The 23,051-nt window shown below is 47.6% G+C and overlaps 2 protein-coding genes across 5 annotated transcripts in view; one reads left to right on the forward strand and one right to left on the reverse strand.

Annotated features, from left to right (window-relative positions):
* RECQL5 (RecQ like helicase 5) overlaps positions 1-12,444 on the forward strand; it is a 38,996-nt gene extending 26,552 nt beyond the window's left edge. For 2 of the 4 annotated variants that reach the window (XM_074921647.1, XM_074921650.1), the window contains 12 exons: positions 3,380-3,607; positions 5,107-5,206; positions 5,699-5,735; positions 6,520-6,578; positions 6,726-6,802; positions 7,262-7,355; positions 7,826-7,966; positions 8,432-9,102; positions 9,320-9,395; positions 10,277-10,528; positions 11,042-11,114; positions 11,239-12,444. In XM_074921647.1, coding sequence (XP_074777748.1) covers positions 3,380-3,607; positions 5,107-5,206; positions 5,699-5,735; positions 6,520-6,578; positions 6,726-6,802; positions 7,262-7,355; positions 7,826-7,966; positions 8,432-9,102; positions 9,320-9,395; positions 10,277-10,528; positions 11,042-11,114; positions 11,239-11,339 — 1,909 coding nt within the window. In that variant the 3' untranslated portion in view covers positions 11,340-12,444. Of the gene's footprint in view, positions 1-3,379; positions 3,608-5,106; positions 5,207-5,698; positions 5,736-6,519; positions 6,579-6,725; positions 6,803-7,261; positions 7,356-7,825; positions 7,967-8,431; positions 9,103-9,319; positions 9,396-10,276; positions 10,529-11,041; positions 11,115-11,238 lie in introns of those variants that run through there. The other 2 variants (XM_074921648.1, XM_074921651.1) reach the window with 2 other exon arrangements.
* Positions 12,445-13,469: 1,025 nt separating this feature from the next.
* Positions 13,470-23,051, reverse strand: part of MYO15B (myosin XVB) — a 28,121-nt gene continuing 18,539 nt past the window's right edge. Inside the window, exons 27-44 of the mRNA XM_074921866.1 lie at positions 22,640-22,781; positions 22,392-22,503; positions 21,904-22,064; positions 21,520-21,632; positions 21,340-21,403; positions 21,024-21,096; positions 20,566-20,642; positions 20,110-20,186; positions 19,406-19,536; positions 18,703-18,797; positions 18,368-18,445; positions 17,949-18,057; positions 17,473-17,621; positions 16,950-17,077; positions 15,840-15,973; positions 15,223-15,356; positions 14,654-14,794; positions 13,470-14,383 (exon numbers count right to left, since the gene is read on the reverse strand). Coding sequence (XP_074777967.1) covers positions 14,306-14,383; positions 14,654-14,794; positions 15,223-15,356; positions 15,840-15,973; positions 16,950-17,077; positions 17,473-17,621; positions 17,949-18,057; positions 18,368-18,445; positions 18,703-18,797; positions 19,406-19,536; positions 20,110-20,186; positions 20,566-20,642; positions 21,024-21,096; positions 21,340-21,403; positions 21,520-21,632; positions 21,904-22,064; positions 22,392-22,503; positions 22,640-22,781 — 1,996 coding nt within the window. The 3' untranslated portion in view covers positions 13,470-14,305. The remainder of the gene's footprint in view (positions 14,384-14,653; positions 14,795-15,222; positions 15,357-15,839; positions 15,974-16,949; positions 17,078-17,472; positions 17,622-17,948; positions 18,058-18,367; positions 18,446-18,702; positions 18,798-19,405; positions 19,537-20,109; positions 20,187-20,565; positions 20,643-21,023; positions 21,097-21,339; positions 21,404-21,519; positions 21,633-21,903; positions 22,065-22,391; positions 22,504-22,639; positions 22,782-23,051) is intronic.

Below are 23,051 nucleotides of genomic sequence, written 5' to 3' on the forward strand. Positions count from 1 at the left end.
TGTGTGGTAAAACAATTAACTTTTCTTTATGCTGCCCAGTTTCCTTCGGGCTCCCCGGGGAAGGAGCTTTTCTTCTGTGTTCTCTGAAGGGGCAGAGCAAGAAATCGCAAGGACGGTGCAGCACGGTCTGGCGCTGACGGGACAGGGATGATGCTCCGTGCCCTTGACCAAATCATTTACTCTCTCGATGCCGTGGGTTTTGCTTCTTGCATTCTGGGGACAACTGATACCCTCTGTCTTGTCTCAGGGGGCTGTCGAAGTTCAGACGATATTACAGAGTCCTTCAAACAGGTGCAAAATGATAATTTCTCATCAGCCTCATAATTTGCTCTTCTGTTTGATAAAGATCATTAAATGGCTTTTGTTCAGCAACTGGCATCTATGTAACTAATTTGTCCTCATATGATTTTTGTCTTTTTTTAATGCTTTGATTTCTGGCTTAATTCCAAGACTTGCTGGGGTTTTTTTAGGGGGAGCTCTTCTGCGACTGTGTTCTCTTCCTTGGCTCATACAAGAGAATACTTTTTTCTGGTGTATTTTGGGAGAGGCAAAGCTTCTTTTGGAATATGTGACTTGTTTCTTCTCTGACCATCTGCTTCTACTAATTGCAGGAGTAGGGCTCCTGCTTTAGCTGGGGTACAAAAGCGAGGAGTACCAAAAGGAGGCATGGTGCAAGCAGCCGTGTGGTCAGTTTAGCACTTTCCTGAAATGTATTGCCACAGATAAAAACATGTTAGTAAACTGGATTGTTATTTGCTCTTCATCTTACCCCATGATGTCATATCAGGGTAGGATGTCTCAAATGAAATAAATGGTTTTCTTTGACATCTTAAAGACCAGTGGTCAGGTCATACATACTCCCGTTGAAGAGTGGGGGAGGTGGTTAATACAGTTGCCTATTTAAGAGATGAAATCATTTTAGGACATGTGTAATAATACAGAGTACCATTAACTTATGTAAATCAGCTCTCCATCTCGTTGACATCAGTTAGGTGCTTGTGTGACCTGGGAAGTTTTCTTACCACATGTCAATGCATAACTAACTGTGTTTCAGGACTTCTTGTGCTCAGTTAAGCATTAATCCTGTGTTTACCCCCAGCATCCCTGTTGGTAACTCTGGTTTTGGCCTTCTGACTTGACTTACAGGACGGTAATCTTAGTTCTGCAACTGAATTTCCGTTATGACCCAACTCATGAGCACCGTTGGCTAAAGTGGGGCTGTGGCCCCGATTTGGGTAATTCTGCAGGAAGATGCAGGCAGTTGCAGGAGGCTGGATGGAAAGGGCTTGGCTTTATGAGCCTGATGGGTTATAAACTAGAACTCCAAATTCCAGTGACTTCAGAGCTGATCTCTGCTTCCGGCAAAGCCTTCCCTTGGGGCATCTCTCTTGTTTGCATTAAGGGACAGAGGTATGTGTGGATGTCCCTCCCCAGCATAAGACTGCTGAGCAGGCTGTAGGAGTGAGGAGAGGGCCTGACCATTACTGTATGCCTCGGTTAACTCTAATACAGATCAGTGCGTGCGAGAGAAAGAGACATGGACTAATGAGAATGCCTGCCTGTTTTCTTTTGGGGAGACAAAAAGCTGACTAGCAGCTCGCTGACATTTCTATAGTCACGTTGCATTGGCAGGACAGGCAGCACCAGCAGTCCTTTTGGAAAGGCAGGACAAGAGGATCGAATGTGTTGTCCCCATCCTGGTCCCCCCACCCTTCCCCACCATGTGAAAGGAGCTCTTTGAGTGCAAGAGGAGAGCGAGTCAGTGCGGCTCCGCGGGGGGATATAAAGCCAGCTTTGTAGTAGCCCTCTAAGCTTTCAGTGCCCGACACCGTCCAGTGCAACCCCAGGCTGCTGCAGCCCGCCTTACCTGAGCAGCGCCAGGCCCTTCTCGCTTCAGCACACCCATTTCATTGCTATGGCGACAGTAATCTGTAACCTGCTGCTTTGCTGCCTCACTCGCTCTTCGGCTTGGCAAATTAACCTCCCAGGCCGTGGGAATGAGTGAGCCAGCTGCCGCCGTAGACCCTGGCAGGGTTTGTTTGTGATGCTTTGGTAGACATGCAGTTATATTCCCCCCAAACACATACACGCATGCACACAAGAAGCAAACTGTGTTTGTTAGATCTCTGGCAAGTTCAGACATGCCTTAAAGGGTTTATAATAAGAATAAAAAAAGTTTTCACTCTCTTAATTTTCTCCTCTGTTGACCCACTTTCTGCGGATGAAGTTGGTAAGCCAACTAGGGCACTCCTTGGCAGAGAAGAAAAATCTCCACTTTGTTCTTCCTTGCGGTAAAATAATTCTTTTCTAAAATAACTCTTGTTGCTGCTTGGCTGCAGGATTTGATCTCTAAATGCCTGATGATGTAAGTGTGTCTGTGTATCTAGGATCAGTATTTTGGTTGAGACAACTGGCTGCTGCTGCTGAGAAACCCAGGTTTTATAAAGCTCCCCTAAATTTTGCCTGCTTTCTTAAAAAAGAAATAAAGTAACCGCCTGGTGGTTCTTTATCTAGTGAAATCAGTGTCTTCACTGGTGTAAATTAGGGAGTGTTCTCGAAAATAAATTATTTCCTGCCTTTCTTGCTAATGAACATACATATCTCTGTCACCAAACTCTTTTTTACATACCCAAAAGCCCTGGTGTCTGCCAGAAATCTTTTGAAGATTCCTGGAAGAATCTAATCATCTTCACATGGCTAGTTTGCTAAGGCTGGTAGAACGGGTTGTGCAATACTGTATGAACAGATGGTCTGGTTTTCATGGATGTAGGACTCTACCCGAACTTTGGCTGCTGATCTGAAGCCTGTGTTAGCAGATCGAGACCCAGACTGTATTATCTGAGTAGTGCTCCCTTGTGACTTCAGTCTGGACTCTATTTCTGTGATTTAATTTACATTCCTGTTCCTTCAAATGTAGATTTCTTCACCTTTAAACCACAAACAATAAAACTAGAAGCTCTCCAATGTGAGATATACAGTCATACTCTGAACTCTGAGGTGTAGGGATCAACAGGACCTCTTTACATATGTATCCTAGGGCCATACTGATTGGAAATGGAATATATTTGGCGAATGATGCGGAATTAATAACTGCCTATTTCATGCACCATGCCTTTTGCATATCTTGGAGATCTGAAAGCATTTAGCAGAAGAGATTGAGACCACTGTTTGTTTTGCATGTGGGGTAGTGAAGGCAGAGACCTTAAACAAGGTGCCAGGAAGAGAACTGCTCCAGGGCTTAATCCCTGTGATTCCTGTTGGAATGGGCATTCTCTGCAAAAAAAGACTCAAGTCCTTATCAAAAGACACCTTGCATCTGGAGGGTGAAGTTCTTGTCAATAAAAATAATTACCAGATCGTTTTCCCTTTTGTTTTCTAGATGTCGACATGCTGCCATAGCCAAGTACTTTGGGGATGTCACCCCACCTTGTAACAAGTGCTGTGATTACTGCAAGAACCCAGGAGCAGTGAAGAGACAACTGGAGTCACTGGAGCGCTGTAGCAACAGCTGGAGCAAAACCTGCATTGGGCCCACAGGCTCCTCCTGGGATAGCTATGACCCAGAGCTGTATGAAGGCGGCAGGAGAGGTTGCGGAGGTTTTAGCAGGTCTGTACTCAGTAGCTCAAACTCAGCTGATAGGAACCATCAGAGAGAAGAGAGCATCTCCCAGCTGCAGGCCCAGCCACTCCTATTTGCAGCACATGTTTCTGTGTGGTGGTATTTTCCTGTAACTTCCTGGCAGCAGGAGCTGGAATTTCATTTTCCACACACTTTGGCAACCTCAATCACATTCATGTTCCAGAGAGCCAAAAGCTGTTTCAGCTGACCTAAGAATTGCCCTGCAGAATGTAATTGGTTCAGGAAACTAGCCTGAAATTTTTTGAAAGCAGTAAGTGGGCTCAGCCCATTCACAGTCACAAGGATCAAAAATGCTTAAATTGAGAGCAACATGACAGCAAAGTATGACATGGTCCAGAGTTCATTCCTGACTTGGTACAGCTGTCTGTGGGCCAGTGAGCTGAGGGCAATGACAGGACTTAGTCATCACAGAGGATGTAATGGAGTGCCACCGTCAGCTGCTTCTGCAGATTGTTAAATTTTAGTTCCTTATCAGTCTGACAGCAAAAGGAAGATGTGCAGTGGGAAACATGATTCATTCTGTAAAATGCTGGGCAGTGTGGAGATGGCAGCTTCTCTTCCTCCCGTTCTCTGGCTGAGTTGCAGTGACTGTGCAGTGCTGTCAGGATGCAAAGTTTCACTGCCTGTGCTGCCCGTGAAGCTCTGCCAGGACGTGCAGCGCTGTGGGCTGGCCTAGCCCCTCTGCTTTACCTTAAACAGCTTGCGACTGGGAGCTTTGTTCTTCAGGCAAGTCCAGCTGAGTCAGAGGAAACTGGTGTACTTGTGACCTAAGCCCGTGTTTGATCTCAGGACCTGAGAAGACATGGCCAGTGCTGTTGTACAGCACACTGTTTGCCACTTGATTCATTGAGCCTGTCCATGACTTGACTGTAGCTTTGCCTTGGAAGTTGTAACAGTCAGCAGCCTTAAAGCTCTGATTTGTGATACCTGTAAGTTTTAGCTGTGACAGCTGTGGAAGGCAGTAAATTCTTGGGCTACATCTGGCAAGAATCAGCTGCTGCATTTTGGTGTATTAGTGATGGGGATTTAATTTGATACAACTGTCTGTGAACAGCTGAGGCTGAGGAATGGGTGCTTTGCCCCTTCTGCCATCCCTGCTCCAAGGGCAGTAGTGACTGACACATGGGGTACATGACACGAGGCAGTGACCCCTCAATCCCATGGGACAGTCTGGCAGAGCTTCTCAAATGGAGCCCTCCATTCTCAGAGCACTAGTTATGGGCTACTAGTTCATGTTACTGCTTACTAGTTCATGGGCTTAACGAATCCCATGAATTTTTGGAGGACACTCACTCATGTCCAGGTTGTGGGATGGTAGTGAAACCAAAAGCTGATTGTTCAGAAAGGATGTGAAATACATCATATTTTGTAAATACTGGGATGACTTAGGCTTTCCAAAGCCTCTTCCCCAGTTAATGCTGCAGCTACAGAAATGTTTGTTCCTCTTGTGTCCCTGCCTTATCCAGGTATGATGAAGAAAGCAGTGGGAATGGGGATGAAGCCAATGAAGAGAGTCGGAAACGGGAGTGGAACAACTTCTACAAAAAGCAGATGAGTCTGCGCAAAGTGAGTTTGTATCCCCTTGTGAGAGATTCACAGATTGTTTGCTGTGGGCTTGTCTTACAGGCATAAAGACTTCCTGGCACTAATGACAGTAAATTATTGCATCTTGCTGTTGCTTGTTCTGTTACTTCGTGTACCTCTGCTTTTGCTGTGTTCTCCACACAGTCCTATAGTGTGAAGAAACGCAGCTTATTCATGTACTGATTTCTCTGCATGCTAATCAAAAGGATTGCGTTGTCTTTAATACCTCTGAGATTAGTAAAAACAGATTTCCCAGTTCAGCTTCTCTTGCGTATTCCTATAGCAAAGGTGAACTTCTGGCTTTGATTCTCATTCTTTATCTTCTTTCCCCCATTTTGGTGCCTTTTCAGTAGCTTTGTAACTTCAGCATTAATTTTCCCTGAAGCAGGGGTAGAAAATGTGTCTTTTGTGCTTCTAGACCTGCATGTGTGTTGCAGGAATGGAAATGTTTGACTGAACTTTGTTTTCTTCCAGGGCAAAGAACCAGAAAAGGAAGATTTTGTTCCTCCAAGTAAATATCTTCTTTGATTTATCGTGGGTTTTCTTTCGGAGAAGAAAGTCTTGTATTTTGCAGCTGCATGCAATTTATGTAGCATCAACACTGGAGGTGTCAGTCCCTAGGCACAGAGGTTAGGCTTTTGGCTGTGAAAGCTTGGCTGGAGGAGATGGATCAGAGCTTAGCTTTGGTTGGGGTGAAGATATGGAATTCATCTTTCTGAAGAACTTTCCCAAATAAGCAAGAGAGGAGAACTCTCTAACCTGATTTGGTAGGCTATTTCTACAGTGATTATGCAGCAGTATTCAACTGGGCTATAAGGAAACTGCTGAAAAACTTTGCTGTTTCTAACTGTGCTGTGTGGGGCCCTGTCTGGCAACACAGTTCTTACGCTATTTTAAAAGAATACCTGGTAGTTTGTGTTACTCTATTGAGCCTCTTTTTTTTTTTTTCCTGGTTGGTACTGTGGGGAGTGGAAAAGAGTTGAGTTTCCTAAGAGCTGGGGTGACTTGGAAAAGGGTTTCCTGAGATGGGGAGGTTTCGGAAAGCTGGTAGTCATAAACTGGCAAAGTAGATGTTCTCATCCAGAGAGAAAAATCTCACTTTGGCTTCTGCCTGCTCTTCTGGAGTTTGTAGCTTCTCCAGGTAAGAAGGGTGAGTGTAGTGGTCCTTGGGGTGACTGTGCAGGGAGGAGCATGCCAAGTAGCACTGGACTGGCACCCTCCCAGTGACAGGGAAGGTGTTCTCCATCAGCCCCAGCCCTGATGTGATACCTTTTCCAAATGCTTTTCTGTGGTAGGTGCAGACTGTCCCTTGAAGGATGCTTTCAGCAGGAGAATCTCTAAGCTCACAGTGAAGGTAAGAAAGGCTGGTGAACATTCAGTCTTCTTGACTTGCAAAGAACAACAAAGATTCTGCCTGTACTGTTCTTTTTCCTTCGGGGATGGAAGTCCAAGGGGCACTGTGACTTCTGTAGAGCATGTCTGAGTATTCCATGTTTCCTAGGGACGGGAACACTGCTTGAAGATGCTGGAAGAAGCTTTGAGCACCAATCAGAAGGTTCTAGCAACAGGAAGAAAAGGGTATGAGAGAAAAGGAGTTCCTGAACACAGGACCTAGTCTTCCTTGAGCAGCATTACCACTCTCGGGGAATGCCTTTTTAAGTTGTTTGGTCCAAGCATGTAGTTTCACTTAACAGCATCCTTCTTGGAGTGATGTTCAGAATCAGGTATGAGGATTCCTGTGTCTGATTCTGCTGAATCAGCTTGATCCTGGGAGTCGCAGTTCTTCCCTGTCCCACAAGATGGGGATGGCATACCTCTCAAACTGAGCGACGACAAGAGAACTTCAATTTAATCTGTCACCACCCTTTCTATGCTCCAGCAATTCACTGCTGCATCCCTTAGGACTTAATTGCAAGTTATCACTTATTCTTGTACAGGAGGGAGTGAATTACTTGCTGTGAGGTGCTTAAGCATTAGTGTTCCCTTTGCAGTTATAGAAGCGTGTCTTGCCAGAAATCACCCCAGGCTGTGTTACAGGTCAGACCCTCATGCCTGTGCTGTGGAGCTGGAGTATGAAGCTTTCCGAACCAGTAAAATGGCTAACTCATACAAGGCAGCTGTGCTAAAGAAGGTAGGGCCATACGTCTGCTGTCGTTCCCTTGAACGTGGTGTGGCTTCCGCTCGAGGGAAAATAAGGTAGAGTTTGTGTGGAAAAGATGCAGGAGAAGCTCTGCTTTGCTTTGGATATCTTCCAAATCTTTCTTCTTGATTTTGATTCCAGGAGGGCCCAGAATCAGGTTTGTTTCACATCTTTGTTGGCTTTACAGGGTCTGGAAACACATACCAGTGCAGGCTCAACCAGGTATCTTCTAGGTCTGGCAGTAATGGGAATGGGGAGTTCCTCAGGCTGTCACTGCCCAAAGAGGAGCCTTGGTTTAAGTTAGCTGGTTGCCATAAGCCTCTCCAAAGGTGTTTCTGCTTTTGAGATAGGTGTCTCTCCAGGGGAGACATTTGTTTTGTCGCTATGACTTTTAGTATGTACAAAGGTAGGAATGCATAAAGGTTTCTGGCCATTAGAGAATATTTCTGTTCTCTTTTCAGGTAGCAGAAATCAGCAAAGCCTCAAAACATGGAGAGTTGTTCTCAGTCTTTGGGTCTGGAACTGGTGGCAACAGCAGCTTGGAAACAAAATCCATGTCTTCAGCAGAAGAGGACTTCCTCCCTGCATCCCAGGTTTACTCGGTGAGTTAGTACAGATGAGATAGACAAGGAGGGAATGGTGTGCTTTGTCTATCTGCTTTTAAAATTTTAAGTCCTTTCTGTAGCCATAGCTGTATATTTCTATTATAATTGTTCTCCCTGTCTGTCCTTTCTTTCTGGAGTGAGATCAATTAGTCATGCTGGTTCCTGTTAATGAATATAATCTATGTGCAGGCCATATATTAAATAAGTTTTTCTCATCTTGCCCTAACCAAGGATGCTGTCTGTTTCCTTACTGTGGGCCGATGACTTTAACCTCACCCGTTTCCCTGATGCTCCATTGATGGTTGTGACGATAAGTCAGTATTGGAGCCTTCCCCAGCTTATGGCTGTACACACTGATGTATTATATAGAGAAACTCAGCTCCTCTCAGGGTTCTGCACATGTTCTCAAGGCTTCCTTAATGCTCTCATATCCAAAATTTCTTCTTCTCCCTTTCTCCCTAGTTCAAACCCAAGCGTGTGGGAGCAGGATTTCCAAAGAAATCCAGCTTGTTTCAGACAGCTTCAGAACTCCTGAAGATCCAGGAGGAGAGCGATGTAAGGCCTGTCAAAAAAGAAATAGATCATGCAAATGGGCAAGACAACAGCAACTGCAGTCTGGAACTGGACACCAGAAACCCTGCTCTCCAGAAGAAAGAAATAGGAGCCAAAGCAATGTGTGAGAGTGCTGGGGTAGAAGTACTCCTTCCTGAAAAGACAGGACAGCAACCCAGGCCAGACACAAAAGCTGTCCTTTGGGACAGCCCTACTAAGAAGTCCAAACCTAGCAAGAAGCAGCAAATGCTCGCAGAAGCAGCTAAAAAAGAATCACAGGATATTTCCAAATTCTTCTCCCTCCCCAAAGGTGGGTCTAAAGCCAAAAGTTGCAGCTCAGCAAAGGAAGATGGCTGTTCTGCAAGTATACTACCTCAGGTTTCTTCTCAAAGCATGTGTCAAGAGAAACCAACACCTCAGGAAAACAAAGATGTCTCTGGAGATGTAACTGGACAGTCTCAGGCAAAGAATGAAGAACTGGGAGAGACAGAAGTAACACTGACTGAGAGAGAGGAGGATTTTAAGACGCAGCAGGCTGCTGAATCTGAACTCCCTCAGGAAGAAATTGATGTAAAATCCAGGTAAAATCTCTGCCTCTCTGCTCCCTGTGTTGCCCTGTCAATGAACTGCAGAGCCCCACCAGCCTTGTCCTGGAAAAGTACTTGAGAATCTGTATTAGATGTGGTGAGGAAGACTCTTGCTTTACCATGGAGAGTCTTGTGGCCACTGACAGGGCATGTGTTAGTACCTTCACTGTGGAATGATTAAAATCAGCCTTCTCTCTGCTGTTCCCACTAGTGTTGCAGAAAATGTCGCAGAAACTGAGCTAACCGTTGTTGAAGGTGAGAGTGGGAAGCGACCAGGATCAGATGAGGTAAGGCTTTAATGGATGCTGGTTTCCTGTCTTTCTTCTGCTCGTCTTGTGCCAGGTTTCTCTCTGGGAGTGACACTCCTGACCTGAACCTCACCCGATAAGAGTTCTTTATCTGGGGAGGGCCTGGCTGCAGTTACAGCAGAGGGGAGAACTGTAGTTGTGTTGCACTCCTGGTGTTCCCCTGCTGCCCACTGCACACTGCCAGCACCTCAGGCTGCAGTGGAAAGCTTCCCCTCAACTCTGCTTTGTTTCCTCTTCCCTGCAACACATGTGACTGTACCTTTGCTGATGACTTGCCCAGAATGAGTCTCTCCACCCCCTCACGATCTGTAACTATAATTAGCAAGCTGCTTTCTCAAACCAAGGGAACAACCACAGACCAATGACACACAGGACCACTCAGAAGCAAACCATGCTCACAGTCTTCTTTGCCATTTAGTCTTTTGTTCTGCATTTGGCCTCTGAGACTGCCTGGTAGCTGTCTGCACTGTGCAGTCTTCTCTTTGCTCTTTCAAACTGGAGTGTGGCACTCCTGAAGTGGTTGACTCTTCCTGAGGTGTGTATCCTCAGCAGACATCCCAGGAAATCTTTTCCTGTCAGTTTTTTTTTCTGTGTAGGACAAGGTCTAGCAATTACCTGTCCTAATAAGAGCATGGGGTAACTAAATGTAATAGTCTTAAAGGGTTTTTCTCAAAGTCCCTTTGTGTGAGAAACAGTTTATTATGTCTACGCAGCAAAACGGGTTACGTAGATTCCTGCATGGCATTCACTACAGGGAGAGCCTGCAGGATGGTGCACATTCTCAGAAGGTAGTGGCTGCTTGGAAGTGTAATGCTGCCACAGGAATTGGTGGGTTTGGTTTTCTTCTGTTCCATCTCCAGGATATGGAAAGTCCCGCAACAAAGCGGCTACGGACAGTGGCAAAATCTTCTATTCTGTCTCAACCAGAAAGCAAAAGTGTTGGTCCAACAAAGAAGAAGGTGACTTTTGATCCAAACTTATCACAATGTGATAAAGAAGGAAGCAGCAAGACCATACAGCCGGTGACCAAAGGCATGTCCCTCAAAGACACAGCAGACATCGTTGTCAAATGTTTGACCCCATTCTACAAGGGTGGCAAATTTGCTTCCAAGGTAGGGCACAGCTCATGACCCTCTTTAGCAGGAGACGGCATCTCCCTGGTGATCAGGGGCTCTGAGAAGGGGAAGATGATCTGGATACCACATTTCATTTCCAAGTCCCATCTTGGTTGTGCTGTTTTAGTGACTCTAGATGCAGCAATTCAGCTATCCCAGGAAGGGGTTTATGTGTGATTTAGATCATGTTGGTTCCACACTTGTTTGTGATTGTTCATGTTTTCACACAAAATCTGGCACATTTTTAAGAACTGCCCCCTGTGGAGTGGCAACAGATCAGGCCCAATTCTGGTGTAGTTCACTTGGTGTGTTCTGCAAGGCAGCACGTGTGTGCGTTTCTCCAGCACTGCAGGGTCAGGTGTATTTGCAGGTTTGCAACACTCCTGTAGTCTAAATCTGTGAATGGGTTGTGCTACAGCCAGCCTGTGCTGAGGGCAAGACAGACGTGGAAACAGTCTGGTGAGGTAACTGATGTCTACTTTCTGCTCTTTATCTTCCCCAACTCTGCAGGATCTGTTTAAGGGCTTTGCTCGGCACCTCTCTCACTTACTGGCCGAAGAGCAGAACCCTGCCCGCAAGACTGGTGAGTTGGCAGCTGGGGAGAGCACCAAGAATCTTGGGTTCTTTTGGTGCTAAATGGATTGATGGCTTTAGAGGGGGAAGATGTCTTAAGTGTCATCTCAAAGGTGGTGCTTCCTCTCTTGCAGTGAAGGAGGAAGCACAGAGACTTATCAAGGAGTTTTTCAAAACAAGGGTCAGGTGTGAGAGTGAGACAGACTGGCAGGAGCTGCAAAGCTCAGAGAGCTGATCCTTGCATCGTGTTGGCTGTCTTCCTTCCTCCAGCGCGACCAGGGGATCTGGAAGAACTCAGCCATGGAGAGTTTCATGAAACTGCAGAAATGAGCTTTCTTTTCCTACTGCATTTTTGCTCACTTCTGACCTTAGTGACACGCAATTCCAGGAAACCCGTTTCTGTGAACTTATGGAGAGTTTCTCCAGTAACGAGGGCGCTGAAGCCCCCTGGTACCTCTTGCCAAGAGGTGTGAAGTCTGCATCTGCTGGGTAGGTTATGGGCTGCTGCCTCCGATGTTCTGCAGCATCTCCAGCCTCTGCTCCCTGCAGCAATCTGGGAAAGGGTCAGAATTCTGCTTGGGACTCTGCTTTGGGATGGCACCTTGCTTCCTAGAGGGTTCCTCCGCTCGCTCCCCATCTCTTGGTTCTTGTTTCAGTGTTACCAATAGAAGCCTTATGCTACAGGTTCACATGCTTTGCTCAGGGCTGCCAATGACCACTTGATGGTTGAGTTCCTGGATGGAATGTTTCCCCTTGAAGGGCAGGAGGGGAGTGATTTGTTTTTACCACACAGGCAGTGCTTACTTTCTGAAGGTGAAGAAACTCAGATTCCTCTTTTTCTTTTAATCTGAACTTTTTTGTTACTTTTGTTTAGTTCTGCCTGCCCTTTAACTTAAGCAGTGATGTTCTTTCAGTATTAACCTCTCCAGTAGTGGCACCAAGGTTGCCAACACTTTTCCAGCATTTGCTTGTAACCCCTAAAGCCATATTTGTTCCCTGTGCCTCACCCACAGTCTACAATACAGAGGGCAATGCTGCTGTTATGACTGGTTAAGGTACTGCTGTGGCCCTCCAGCTGACACTGTGGTGTCTCTGCTGCTATATTTATATAAGGACCTGGGCCTTAGGGTATCAGTGGGCTTGAAAGAACCCATTCCCTGGCCCAAGTCCTTTCTGTTGGCTTTTTGTTGGGTTCTGCCTTTGTTCTATGCCTGTGGAGGCTGGTGGCCTCAGGCACTAGTGCTGCTGGAGGAATCCACAGCCTGAGAGGCCATCAAACAGGCTTTTGGATGGCTATACTCAAGAGATGTTTTACGGTTTTTAAATGTACTGAAGGGTATGTGCGGAACTGACAATAAAACAGTGTTGTAGCTGCTGTGAACTCTTCCTGGGATCTTTTTCTTACCACTCAATCCTACAGGCTGGTCTAAGATACACTAAGACTCCATCATTGTGAACATAGACATGAAAGCTCATTTCTTATCTGAACAGACAGCTAATAAATGCCAGCGGGATGAAATGGATGGGAAGCATGTGCCAGCAGCCACCTCTGCCCCTTTGTAGCTCCAGCTAGAACCAGGAGAACCTGGAAATGTTTAACTCAAAAGTAACTGTCTTTAGCTTCCTCTGCCCACTAGAGGACAAAGGGCTTTACAAAAAGCCTTTTCTGCAATAGAAGTATTTTTCAGCTGTTGCCTGCTGTTTTCTATTTTACCTTCCCATTAAAAATCCTGTTTCATTAACCACTTAAGTGAGGCTACTATCTATCCAGAGTTCAGTGTTTATAGAGTTCAGCTGCTGCCTGGGTGAACTTCTGAGAAGTGCTTTGTTTATCTTGTAAAGCAGGGAGCTCCCAGAAGGGCTGGTTAAGTCAGGGGGTTGTGTGACAAAGTGCTTTATTGTCATATGGGGCATTTCTAACCAGATGAGTTGGGCTTCTAAGTAAGGCAGCAAAAGCTCAGAGGAAGAGAAAGGGAAATAAGGATAAGTTAATCTTCAGCTATTTTCTCTATTCCTTTCTTTCATGTTGCTGTGGTGCTTTACATAGCCTTACAGGGCCACTGCTGAAGGGGGAGGGTGAAACACATTTCAGCTAAGACCTCACAGCCCACAGTGAGCAGCATGTGAAGGCAAGGTCCTGACAGGGAAGATGCTGTAGTTGCTGCTGACAGCTCACCAGCAAGAACTGGCTGTGCATCATGGCTTGCAATGAGCACCCTCAGATCCATCCCCTTCCCAGCCACCAGTGACAACCTTTTCCTCAGGCTTTGCCAGTTACCTCCAGGTCAATCTTCCCATATTAGATATAAACCAGTATCTGTCATGTCACAGCTTCAAAACATCTCTATGTGATTATTTTATTGCAATCTCCTAAAGTGCAGATACTTTTCAGTTCAGTAGGATAGCTGTAGCAATATAAATAAATTAAGCATTTTTGTACAAGCCAGGACACTCCTCTACTGTAATACAAGTTCTGTTTGAATACACTTTCTCCATGGGCATGGAGCCACTGTTCACGTGTGGCAGCTGCATGGATGTGACTGACTTCTTTATAGTAGAGGGAAACATATGCATATGTCAGTAAGAAATTAATTAACAATAAGCTTTCTTACCATTGCAGCTCAATCTGTGCCCCAGCATATGTGTTAACTGTATATTAACACTGATCTGCTTTGCAATTAAGATGCTTTCTACAAGCTTCTGCTTCACAAATCCTGATATAGGGGCTCTTGGATATCACTAACAGAGAAAAAGCTGCATCTAGAAGACAGCAGCAGCCAGTGCACTCATTTCATAGCCTCAGCTGGGCATTGTGATGTACAAATTTCTAGCAAGTATCAGTCTTTGCTCATGTTTGTTAAGTAATTTAAAAAAGAAGAGTTCCACACTCCATAGCTTGAAGGCAACTGCTTGTATCTGTTCAGCTGCTCTGTGCTGAGACAGGCTCTGAAAAAGCAATGGTGTAGAAAGGGTGTCTTGTGGGTGGTTTAGCCACTGCATACATGGCTTCAAGGAAGAGTGCTTGGGGACTGAATGGCAGGTCAGGAGGGGATCGTCCAGACCAGAACAAACACTGCGGTGGCAGTCTGAGAAAGCAGCTTTCTGAGGTCATGGATGTCTTTTGGAAGAGTCCTCTCCAGAAGACATGGCATGGAGCACTGAATGAGCTCAGAGAATGGAAAATAGTGCAGTTTCACTTGGTCAGTCTTCTCTTAGGCTCTGGTGGTACAACTCTTTTTTATCCAGGATGACAACAATCGTGTGATACATTTCTTTAGCCTGTCAAAACACAAATCTGTATCAGTCATCCTCTGCCCCTGCAATGGCTGCTTCTCATAATTAAATATTCCCATAAATCACTTTCCATCATTAAATACCAGGTCGTGCTGGGGCAAAGCTGCACTTTGTGGCCTGGGAAATGCAGTGCCCCCATCCACCTCTGGGACAGAAGAGAGCAGTAGTACTGTCTCTTTAGCAGAGGCTCAGCTGGGAAGTGGAGGGCAATTTCTGAGTTGCCAGGATGAAGCTGTCGGTCCAGGCAGATCTTACCTGTGACAGTTCAAACCACAAAGTCTTGGGGCTGGCAGCTGAGCCATAGTTCAGTTCTATGCCAGGAAGGCCACCATCAGAGACAGGCCGCAGGGTTCGCATCTTCTGCAGCTCTTTCAGTGGAATGATGCAGGAGACCACCTGTATGAGGAGAAAAGCCACAAAACTCTCTGGTGCAGTCCTTACAAATAAAACCACCTGATTCTCACCAAGGAGGATTCACCTCAAGAGCCTGTTGAAAGGTGAGACAAGGACCAGGGCACAGGGCAGTGTGTACAGAGTACAGGGCAGGTTCTTGCTGACAGCGTGTCCCTACAAGTCCTGCAAGATTGGGACAACCAGGAATGTGATCTGCACTTGTTAGCATGGTCACTGGATTTACTTACAAAAGAGCATATGGCAGTACTAGGTGTTCTACCACTCTTGTCACCTGCTTTTGGCTAGGGCTGTTGTTAGCGTGGCTGTGATGCAGGTAAATACAGTCTCTTCCTGCTCGAGATCTAAAAGTCAAAGTTAACATCTGACAGACATCAGGGATCTGGACTCCAGAGAGGAATTGTCTGGCATACCTGGGTGGTGTCATCCACCACGATGATCTCCTCTTTATTCACACCAAAGAAACAGGGCATAGGGATTGTGTCATCGCTGACTTTCTCTACAAAGTAGATGTTGTAGCCAAAGAAAGGTGATTTCATCATGTGCTCTATAAGAAAGCAAAAGGTGGCTTTGAGGCAGCAGCTTTCAGCTGGCAATCTACTGCATCAACCTGAGATGGTCAGAAGCTGCAAGTGTTCCCAAGCTTTTCTATGTTAAAAAGTAAGATTGACAACTTCTCTCTCGCCCCCAGGCTGCTGATACTCAACTCCCAGCAGCTTGAATGCATGTCCTGTTCTTTTCTGACCAGAAAATAGATGTGCAGCCTGAATATCAATTAAAACACAAATTGTACAGAGCTCTGAAAATCTACTGCAGACTTTTACAGAAGAGGTGGAACTTCTACTGTGATCACCATGCTTGGGAACAAGTGCCAATCTGCAGGGGGAGGCTGCCAGGGAGCTCTATGTCATGGCCCATTCCAGGCTCTGAGGATCCTCGCCAGCCTCAGGAACTGTCCCAAAAGTTCATTCAGAGCAGCTTCCATCATGCTCAGGATGGACAACTCCAGCAGATCTGGATGTCTCCTCACCTATGAACTGGATTTTTGCATCCGCTGGCTGGAGGGGCTGCCTGGTTCTCAGCAGCATGCCGACATGGCTCTCCAGAGCCTGAACTCTGATGGAGGACTGCAGGGTCTTTGGCGTGTACTCATTCAGCTCTTCCCTGTGCCAAAAGCAGATACTAATTCACCCCTTGCCCAGTGAAAAAAAAAACCAAACGATCAACCAGGGGAATAAGTGGAAGGAGGGGATGTGGCAACGGTTTTCAATTACATGGCTGGGGCCAAGGGTGGAGGGAGAGGGGAAGAGCACAACAGGTTGTATCTGAATTGGATAACGTGGAAGAAAACAGAGACAGTGAGATCACCATTTTCCACAGAGAAGATGGCTGGGCACCACTGACCAGTGCACTGAGAGAAATCCCTCCTTTCTGGAGACAACAGAAGCTCTTCAGACAAGGACTGTGGCATGGAAGTAAAGCCACGGGGTGTTTCTTTCACAGGCAATCTCAGCTGACCACCACCTTACTCCAACCCTGTCTTGCTCCTGTGCGTCCAAAGCACTACACAGAGTTCCCCATGCCCAGCAGGGTTACACTGCTACCCCCTGCTGCTGGTGCTGTAAGGGGAGCTGATGGAGACATCACCTCAACTCTGAGTCAAAATGCATAAGGATACAGGAAGGAAGGAGTGTGAAAATAGAGCTCAGGGCTGCAGGACAGAAACTTTCCAGTACCCAGGGACATTTTCATTCCCATTAGACATCAGTACAGAGTTCAGGTGTGCACGGTTGAAAATTCTGGCACTTGTGAGAAAGAACAAAGAAGCGTTCATCCCAGCTCTAAGCTCATGCACTTCCTTCTTGGTATTACAAGCAGAGAAATGCCTCTGGCACCCTCATGACCCTCTGGTCAGGAGGAGTCAGGAAAGGAAATGTGGATCAGAGACAAAGGAGTGTGAACAGGTGAACTTTCTTGATTATGGGCAGGAGTCCATCACTAAGTAACATTAATTAGTAGCTTATGTTCTCCAGAACTGTGCATTCCTTCATTATCCAGAGAGTATCTTCAGGCACCTACCTGTAACCCCTGGGGTGCTGACAGCCATTAGAGATAGACACCCACCCTGGGACAGACATACCTGGAGAGAGCAGAGTTGTTCTGCTCTGGTTTGGCCCAGTGCTGCAGCATTGCCAAAATGCCCACCTGCATCTCCATTTCTTTGCTGCGGCTCAACAGTATCCTCCCATTCAGGTAATCCCACAGCATCTGCGAGACAGCACGGCAAAGGGGCCATTGTTAAATCTGACAGAGGGTACAGGCAGGCCTGGGCAGCGCCAGCCTCAGAGACCCACATCCTGCCTTGCTGCTGACAAATCCAGCTCAGGCTGGTAACATGAAAGCAAAGGCTTTCTGGGCTCAGGAAGAGGGTGCAGAATGGCAGACAAGCCACGTCTGGACCAGTACAGCACATAGGCTAAGGCTACAGGTGCACTGCCTGCCTTGCACCCTAGCTTCAGTTATTAGTCATTTCCAGAAACAGTGTACCAAGCAATCAGCCAAAGCCCCCCCTTCTCCAGCCCCTGTGGGACACTCCCATTGGCCTGTGCACCAGCTCTGCCCCTGCTAGGGATGTGCCTGGTGCTCACACTGGCCTTGCTTACCTGTCCATAATGGACATCAGTATAAATTTTGTTTTCAAAGTGCAGAGGTGTGCTCCAGATGAGCCTGCGTAAAGTCACAGTGACCAAGTTGTCCTCCAGCAGGTAATCATGAAGATACTCCTCCGATCTTATCGGCCTCACTATTTTATCTACATGTTTACACAGAGAGATGGTCATCACTCTTGGTGCTGAGAGAGTGGGCTGAGCTCTGTGGCCTGGGACTGGAGCCTTCCTGCACACCTCTATCCCACCCTGCCCTTATGACACCAAACATCAGCCATTCAGAGGGGCACGGACCCACACAGACACACACACCTCTTTCAGGAGCAAGCAACACAGCCCCTGAGAAGGTACAAGCCTAGTACAGAGGAACCTCCCCAGAGCCAGCAAGTGTGGGGGAACTATCCAGAACAGTAGCCATGGTACTCCCTGTTGGAGAAACTCCTTTAAGAAGCTAGATGCTAGTCTCTACTTGCCAGGATTATTGTTGTCACTCCTGATGGCAAAAAGAACAAATTCCTCTATCTCTTCCTGGTCACCTGCTCCCATCTGCTCACAGATCTCCTGCAAGAGCTCCTTGGCCACCTGAAGCAAGGGAAGAAGCAAGTAAATACCAAGGCCAGGCAAGGCCAGAGCAGCCCCAGAGCAGTTAGACATACTGGGCCTGCTGGAGGGCAGCAGTATGGCCACTGCACAAAGCAAGCTGGGTGAGGCATCTCAGCGTTGTGCAGGCCCTGCAGAAGTACACTGCTACAGGGATTCCTAGGAAGTGAGTGGGAAACTGTCACAGCACTGTGGGAAGCACAGGCCAAACCCAAGGTTTTGACAGATATGGGAGTTCCCTGGTGTACTTCAGAATTTGGATCAATGAAGAAATTCAAAGCAGAAAACTCACAGTGAATGTCTTGATTCTGGTGAGGTATTCCACACCTCCAGGCATCAGTATCACTAGCCGGCGGGCACCATGTCCCTTCTGCAAAGGACAGTCTTTAGGCAGCAAGATGTGGATCCATCCCATCAGCCCACAGTTGTTTCTCCCTCTTCCTCCTCATCTCTGCCTTCCACTCCCTGCCCATACCCCTGCCAACTCCATGGCACTGCACTTCCCAATACCCTGACAGACACCTCTCTTGGAACACACCCGCCACTGTAGCGCTGCACATGGCAGCTCCTAGCAAGCCTCTGCCCTCCCCCTTTTCCCAACATCCCCACTTCTCTGCCCCTCAATACCAGCAATGCCTCTATCTCCACAGGGAAAGGAAGATGGCGACGGCCCCCATACATGAAATTTTTCCGCAGGTTGCTCTGACAGATCTTGGCTATATCTGCAGGAAAAGGAAAAAGCTTCATGTGCTGAGCCGAACAGAGGACTAAGCACTGTCTCCTACGGTGTTGGGCCATCCTGGCTGTGTTGAATTTAACCCAGGGCTGCTGCTGGGAGAGCAGAGAGACTTGACCTCATCTTCTGCTCTGCCAAGACACATCCAAATCATGAGTGGCCAGCCCCAGACAGCGTCCGGGGCAGTAGGAGTACAAAGGAATGATAGGATGGGAGAACTAGAACCATTTTCTCTGGCAGGATTCCACCCCAAATACCTCGCAGCTGATGACTCTGGGAGACCACAGCCTGCCTTTCCCCAAGTGTCTAGCTGTCAAACTGGGCCTAAGCCTCAGAGACACAATTCCACCTTGCCTGGGTGAAGATGTAATGGGAAATGACCTCTGCAAACAGAAAGACTAGAGATACAAAGCAGGCTCTTGCCTGCAGGTTCAGCTCCCCCAGTACCCCATTCATTCCTGCTGCCTAGCAGGATAAGGGAGATTTTCCCATTGGATCATGTCCCTGCCTGAATCCTCTCTTCTTTCCTTGACCACTGGACCTTAATAACAAGGGGGCAGACATTTATTTTGCAGGACACAGAAACAATCATACCATGATGGGTGCTAGATGGATCACTGCTGGCTAGCTGCAAAAACTTGGTGGCATAGGGCATCAGTATGTTAGAAGGGAGAAAGTACCCAGTTAGCAAGTTTAGGAGCAACCAGCCACGTAGCACGCTCTCCCTGTGGGACAGAAAGAACTGTGATCACCTTGGAACAAGACAATTCCTGCTCCAAGCAGCTCAAAGTGAGCCTCTGCCCTTCTGAACACCTATAGCAGGTGGGAGAAAATGAAGTGGTGGCCCTTGATCAGAGGTTTCTTATGCTGAGGGAGGGACTGATTCAGTTATTCAAACAGCAAAGAACGAAAGGGAACAGTCAAGGCCACTCTGCTGCCACATTGCAGGGCAGTGTGGGGTCAGGCCAGTCCCTAAATGTTGTATCAGTTCCCCAGGGCTGTGTTGAGGAAATTGGGGCTCTGAGCAGCACACTACTGGGAGCTACCAGGAATGTTTACAGGTGCTCAGCTGTATCAGCAGCCAGAGATACAAGGACAAACATCCATTGAAGTGAAAATGCCAAACCCAGTGACTAGCTAAATTTCCTGAGTGGTCAGCAAAACCACCAGCATCTGAGCAGCTGTGGACAACACATCGTTAGGGGACAGCCTCTGCCCTGGGCCTGGTGTCCGTGCAGCGAAGCAGACGGTTCCCCTGCAGCTGTACATGCACAGGAGCCAACAGTGCTGGTACTCACTGGTTAGGGTTGTGGGTGACCTGTTTGATGACCTGGCAGTAGACTTCATCATGCAAATTCTCCTTCTCCTTGCACAGCTGCATTCAGAGAGGAGAAGACAGCATCAGAGAAGAAACAAGAGCATCAGAGAGGCCCTGGGTCATGTCTGTGCCCTTCCTCTCCCAGCTCCAGAGCTCTGCAAATCTGGCTTAAAGCTTGGGCTTTGCAGCCTCTGGTCTCTAGTGTTATCTAGGTTTAAAGAAGGAGAGTCAGGTTGTGCTCTCATCCAGTGATATCCAGGGAAACCATTTATGTGCAACCCCTTGCCCCCATGTTTTTTAATCAGCCTCTCTGTTTCAGCTCCCTTTCTCATGTAGGAGGTTGCATTATAGCTCTCCCAGCTCTCTCCCTTCCCAAGGTCTTGGCCCTTCACTCCCATTGGTACTTCAGGGCCTTGCCCAGGGGAAGGTCACAAACCTGAAGAATTTCATAGATGCAGTTAATCTCATTCTGGTTCTTAAGCTTTGATTGATCTCCCATGAACCGCATCAGAGCTGCAAAGCGAAGGTGAGCATTCAGGTCAAAGCAGAGGTGATCCTGCCGTGGGGCAGGCAGTAGACTAGAAAATGTCCTGAAAGCTTTTCTGCTCCACTGGCTATTACAAGGCTTGCACTGGACATGTGTAGTTGGTGGGGCATCAGCCCAGGCAGTGTGTGTTCTTGAACACTTTGCACTTGAGGCAAAGAGCATTTTGCTGGATGTTTTCAGCATGGACACAGACGATTATTAACTGCAGAAATGCCTTAGGAGGGGCCCTCCTCTCACAGGTTTCATTCCCTGCTCTGGGCCCCATAATGCCTACGTCTGACCACCAAGGCCATCTCACTCACCCCTGCTCCAGCCTCTGCATTTTTGTGTCCTAGGGAGGTACTTACTCTTGAAGTTCTTTGTAGCAAGCTCATTCAGCTCACTGTCAGAGTACCGCAGCAAAGAGTCCTGGATTGGGACCTGCAGGGCCAGAACACAAAGGTAAGCTGGGGAGGTAAATCACACAGAGCTGTGCTGCAAGTTTCACGAAAGACATGAGTGCCCAGTATCTCGCAGGCAGCACTGAAAAGTAGGGGCCCCTACACGTCTCCAGAGGCTGCAGCCAAGGATCTGCCCTCTGCACTTTTGCTATATGGGGACAAAACTAGAGGCGATGCTGGAGCTGGGATTCTGGGTGTAGCCATGGGGAGATATTGGTCTCACCTTGGTGTGCTGGACCAGGTCAGCTATAATCTTCTTTTCAGCAGGTGTTCCCTTCAGTCTGTGCCTGAACAGAGAAGAAGGAGCATGCAATCCAAGAAATATCCCCAGAAATGGCTTGGTGTGAATCAGGCTCTACAGGTTCTGTGTATGCCTGTTCAGGAGGGACCGCAGCCTACTCACATGGACTGAGCCTCTCGGAAGTAGGCTGTGGCGAAGTCCATCATGGTATAATGATCACCAGCAGAGACTAACATGATGCTATTGGGTTCTGATGTGAGGCTGGGAACAGAACTCTGCAAGGACAGGCACCAAACCCACCCTCAAAAGTCAGCTGAGGAGCTGCAGTGTGTATTCTCACCTGCCAGACCTGGGAAGGCCTCATCTGTGTGTGGTGCCTCCCCCTCCCACTATGATAATAATTGAGTGTCTCCACCTGCAAGGATTAAGCAATCATCTTCTTCCCTCTAGCCTTGGAGGTTAGACACTACCAGGGCCATGGACCCACCCTGGCAGCTCCCACAGAACCCAGCCATATCCTCTAGAAGTTCCCCAAGGACAACTCGCCTCCCTGCTGGTGTTCCTGCTCTCTGGGGAAGCTTTCATGCTCTTCTGCAGCCCTCCATGTCTGTCCATGCTGGTGCTGAGGTAATCAGGGGCTGCAGCCAATTGCACCAGGCTGGTGGGGAAAATACCACAGCGGCCACCAGTGGAGCCAAACTGCCAGCCTGCAGAAACAGGGGAGAGTCAGGAAGCATGGCATGGCAGTTACCAAGACAAACAAGCAGTTAGGCATTCTACTGGCAAAGGAGAGCATCAGACTGATCAGGCTTTCCTTCAGTCTAAGATAACATCCCTTATAACTATGGCAGCTGGAACAAGGTGGGTTGTGGTCAGGAAATGGCAGAGCTGAAGACTGACTATGCTAGCCCTTAATGATCTGCTTTCCTCTGGTTTATTCAACAGCAGCACGTAGAGTTTCTGGGCACCATGGGTCCAGCAGGCTCTTGAACCTAGTCCCCACCTTTCCTGCCAATCTCCAAACACTCCCTCACCTGGCTCCACGCCTTGCATGGGCAGTAACTCAATGAGGTCACCCTTCTTGAAGCTAAGAAGGCTCTTGTCATCTGTGATGTAGCTGCGCAGAGCAACAACGTAGTTGGTATCCTAGGGAAAAAGTAATGGGGAGGTCAAATCTCATGCCCAGGATGTGAAGGACTCAGAGCACATCAACCCACAGACACTCTCAGGTCCATGTGGGAAACCACCTTAATTCTCTACTGCACTACAGCCGCTCCCTCACCTGCCTCAGCTCCTGGATGAAGAGTTCCACCATGGCCTTGATGCATGGAGCCTTCGGAGAGTGCAGGATGAGCTGCTCTGTCTTCAGAGAGAACTCCAGGGCATCACTGCCCTTCATTTCCACTGAGAGCACATCTGCAAAGCTGAGAATACAGCCAGCATGCTCAGGCTCCTTCTGCCAGAGGTAGGGTTGCAGATCATGGGGATGGGAGCTCATTCCAAGGACTGAGAATGGAGACAGGCCTCAGCATGTTCCAGAGGGTGGCCTTTCACCAGCACTGGATTACAACAGTAATATCTCATGGCTTTCACTGACTGTACCACGCTGAGGACCTCCCTTGTGACGACATGTGTGGAGCACCTAGTGCTCACTTACTGTAAGCAAAGCACAAGGTAGGAAGGAAACGGAAAGG

The sequence above is a fragment of the Athene noctua genome, chromosome 18 (assembly GCF_965140245.1).
Source record: "Athene noctua chromosome 18, bAthNoc1.hap1.1, whole genome shotgun sequence".
NCBI lineage: Eukaryota > Metazoa > Chordata > Aves > Strigiformes > Strigidae > Athene > Athene noctua.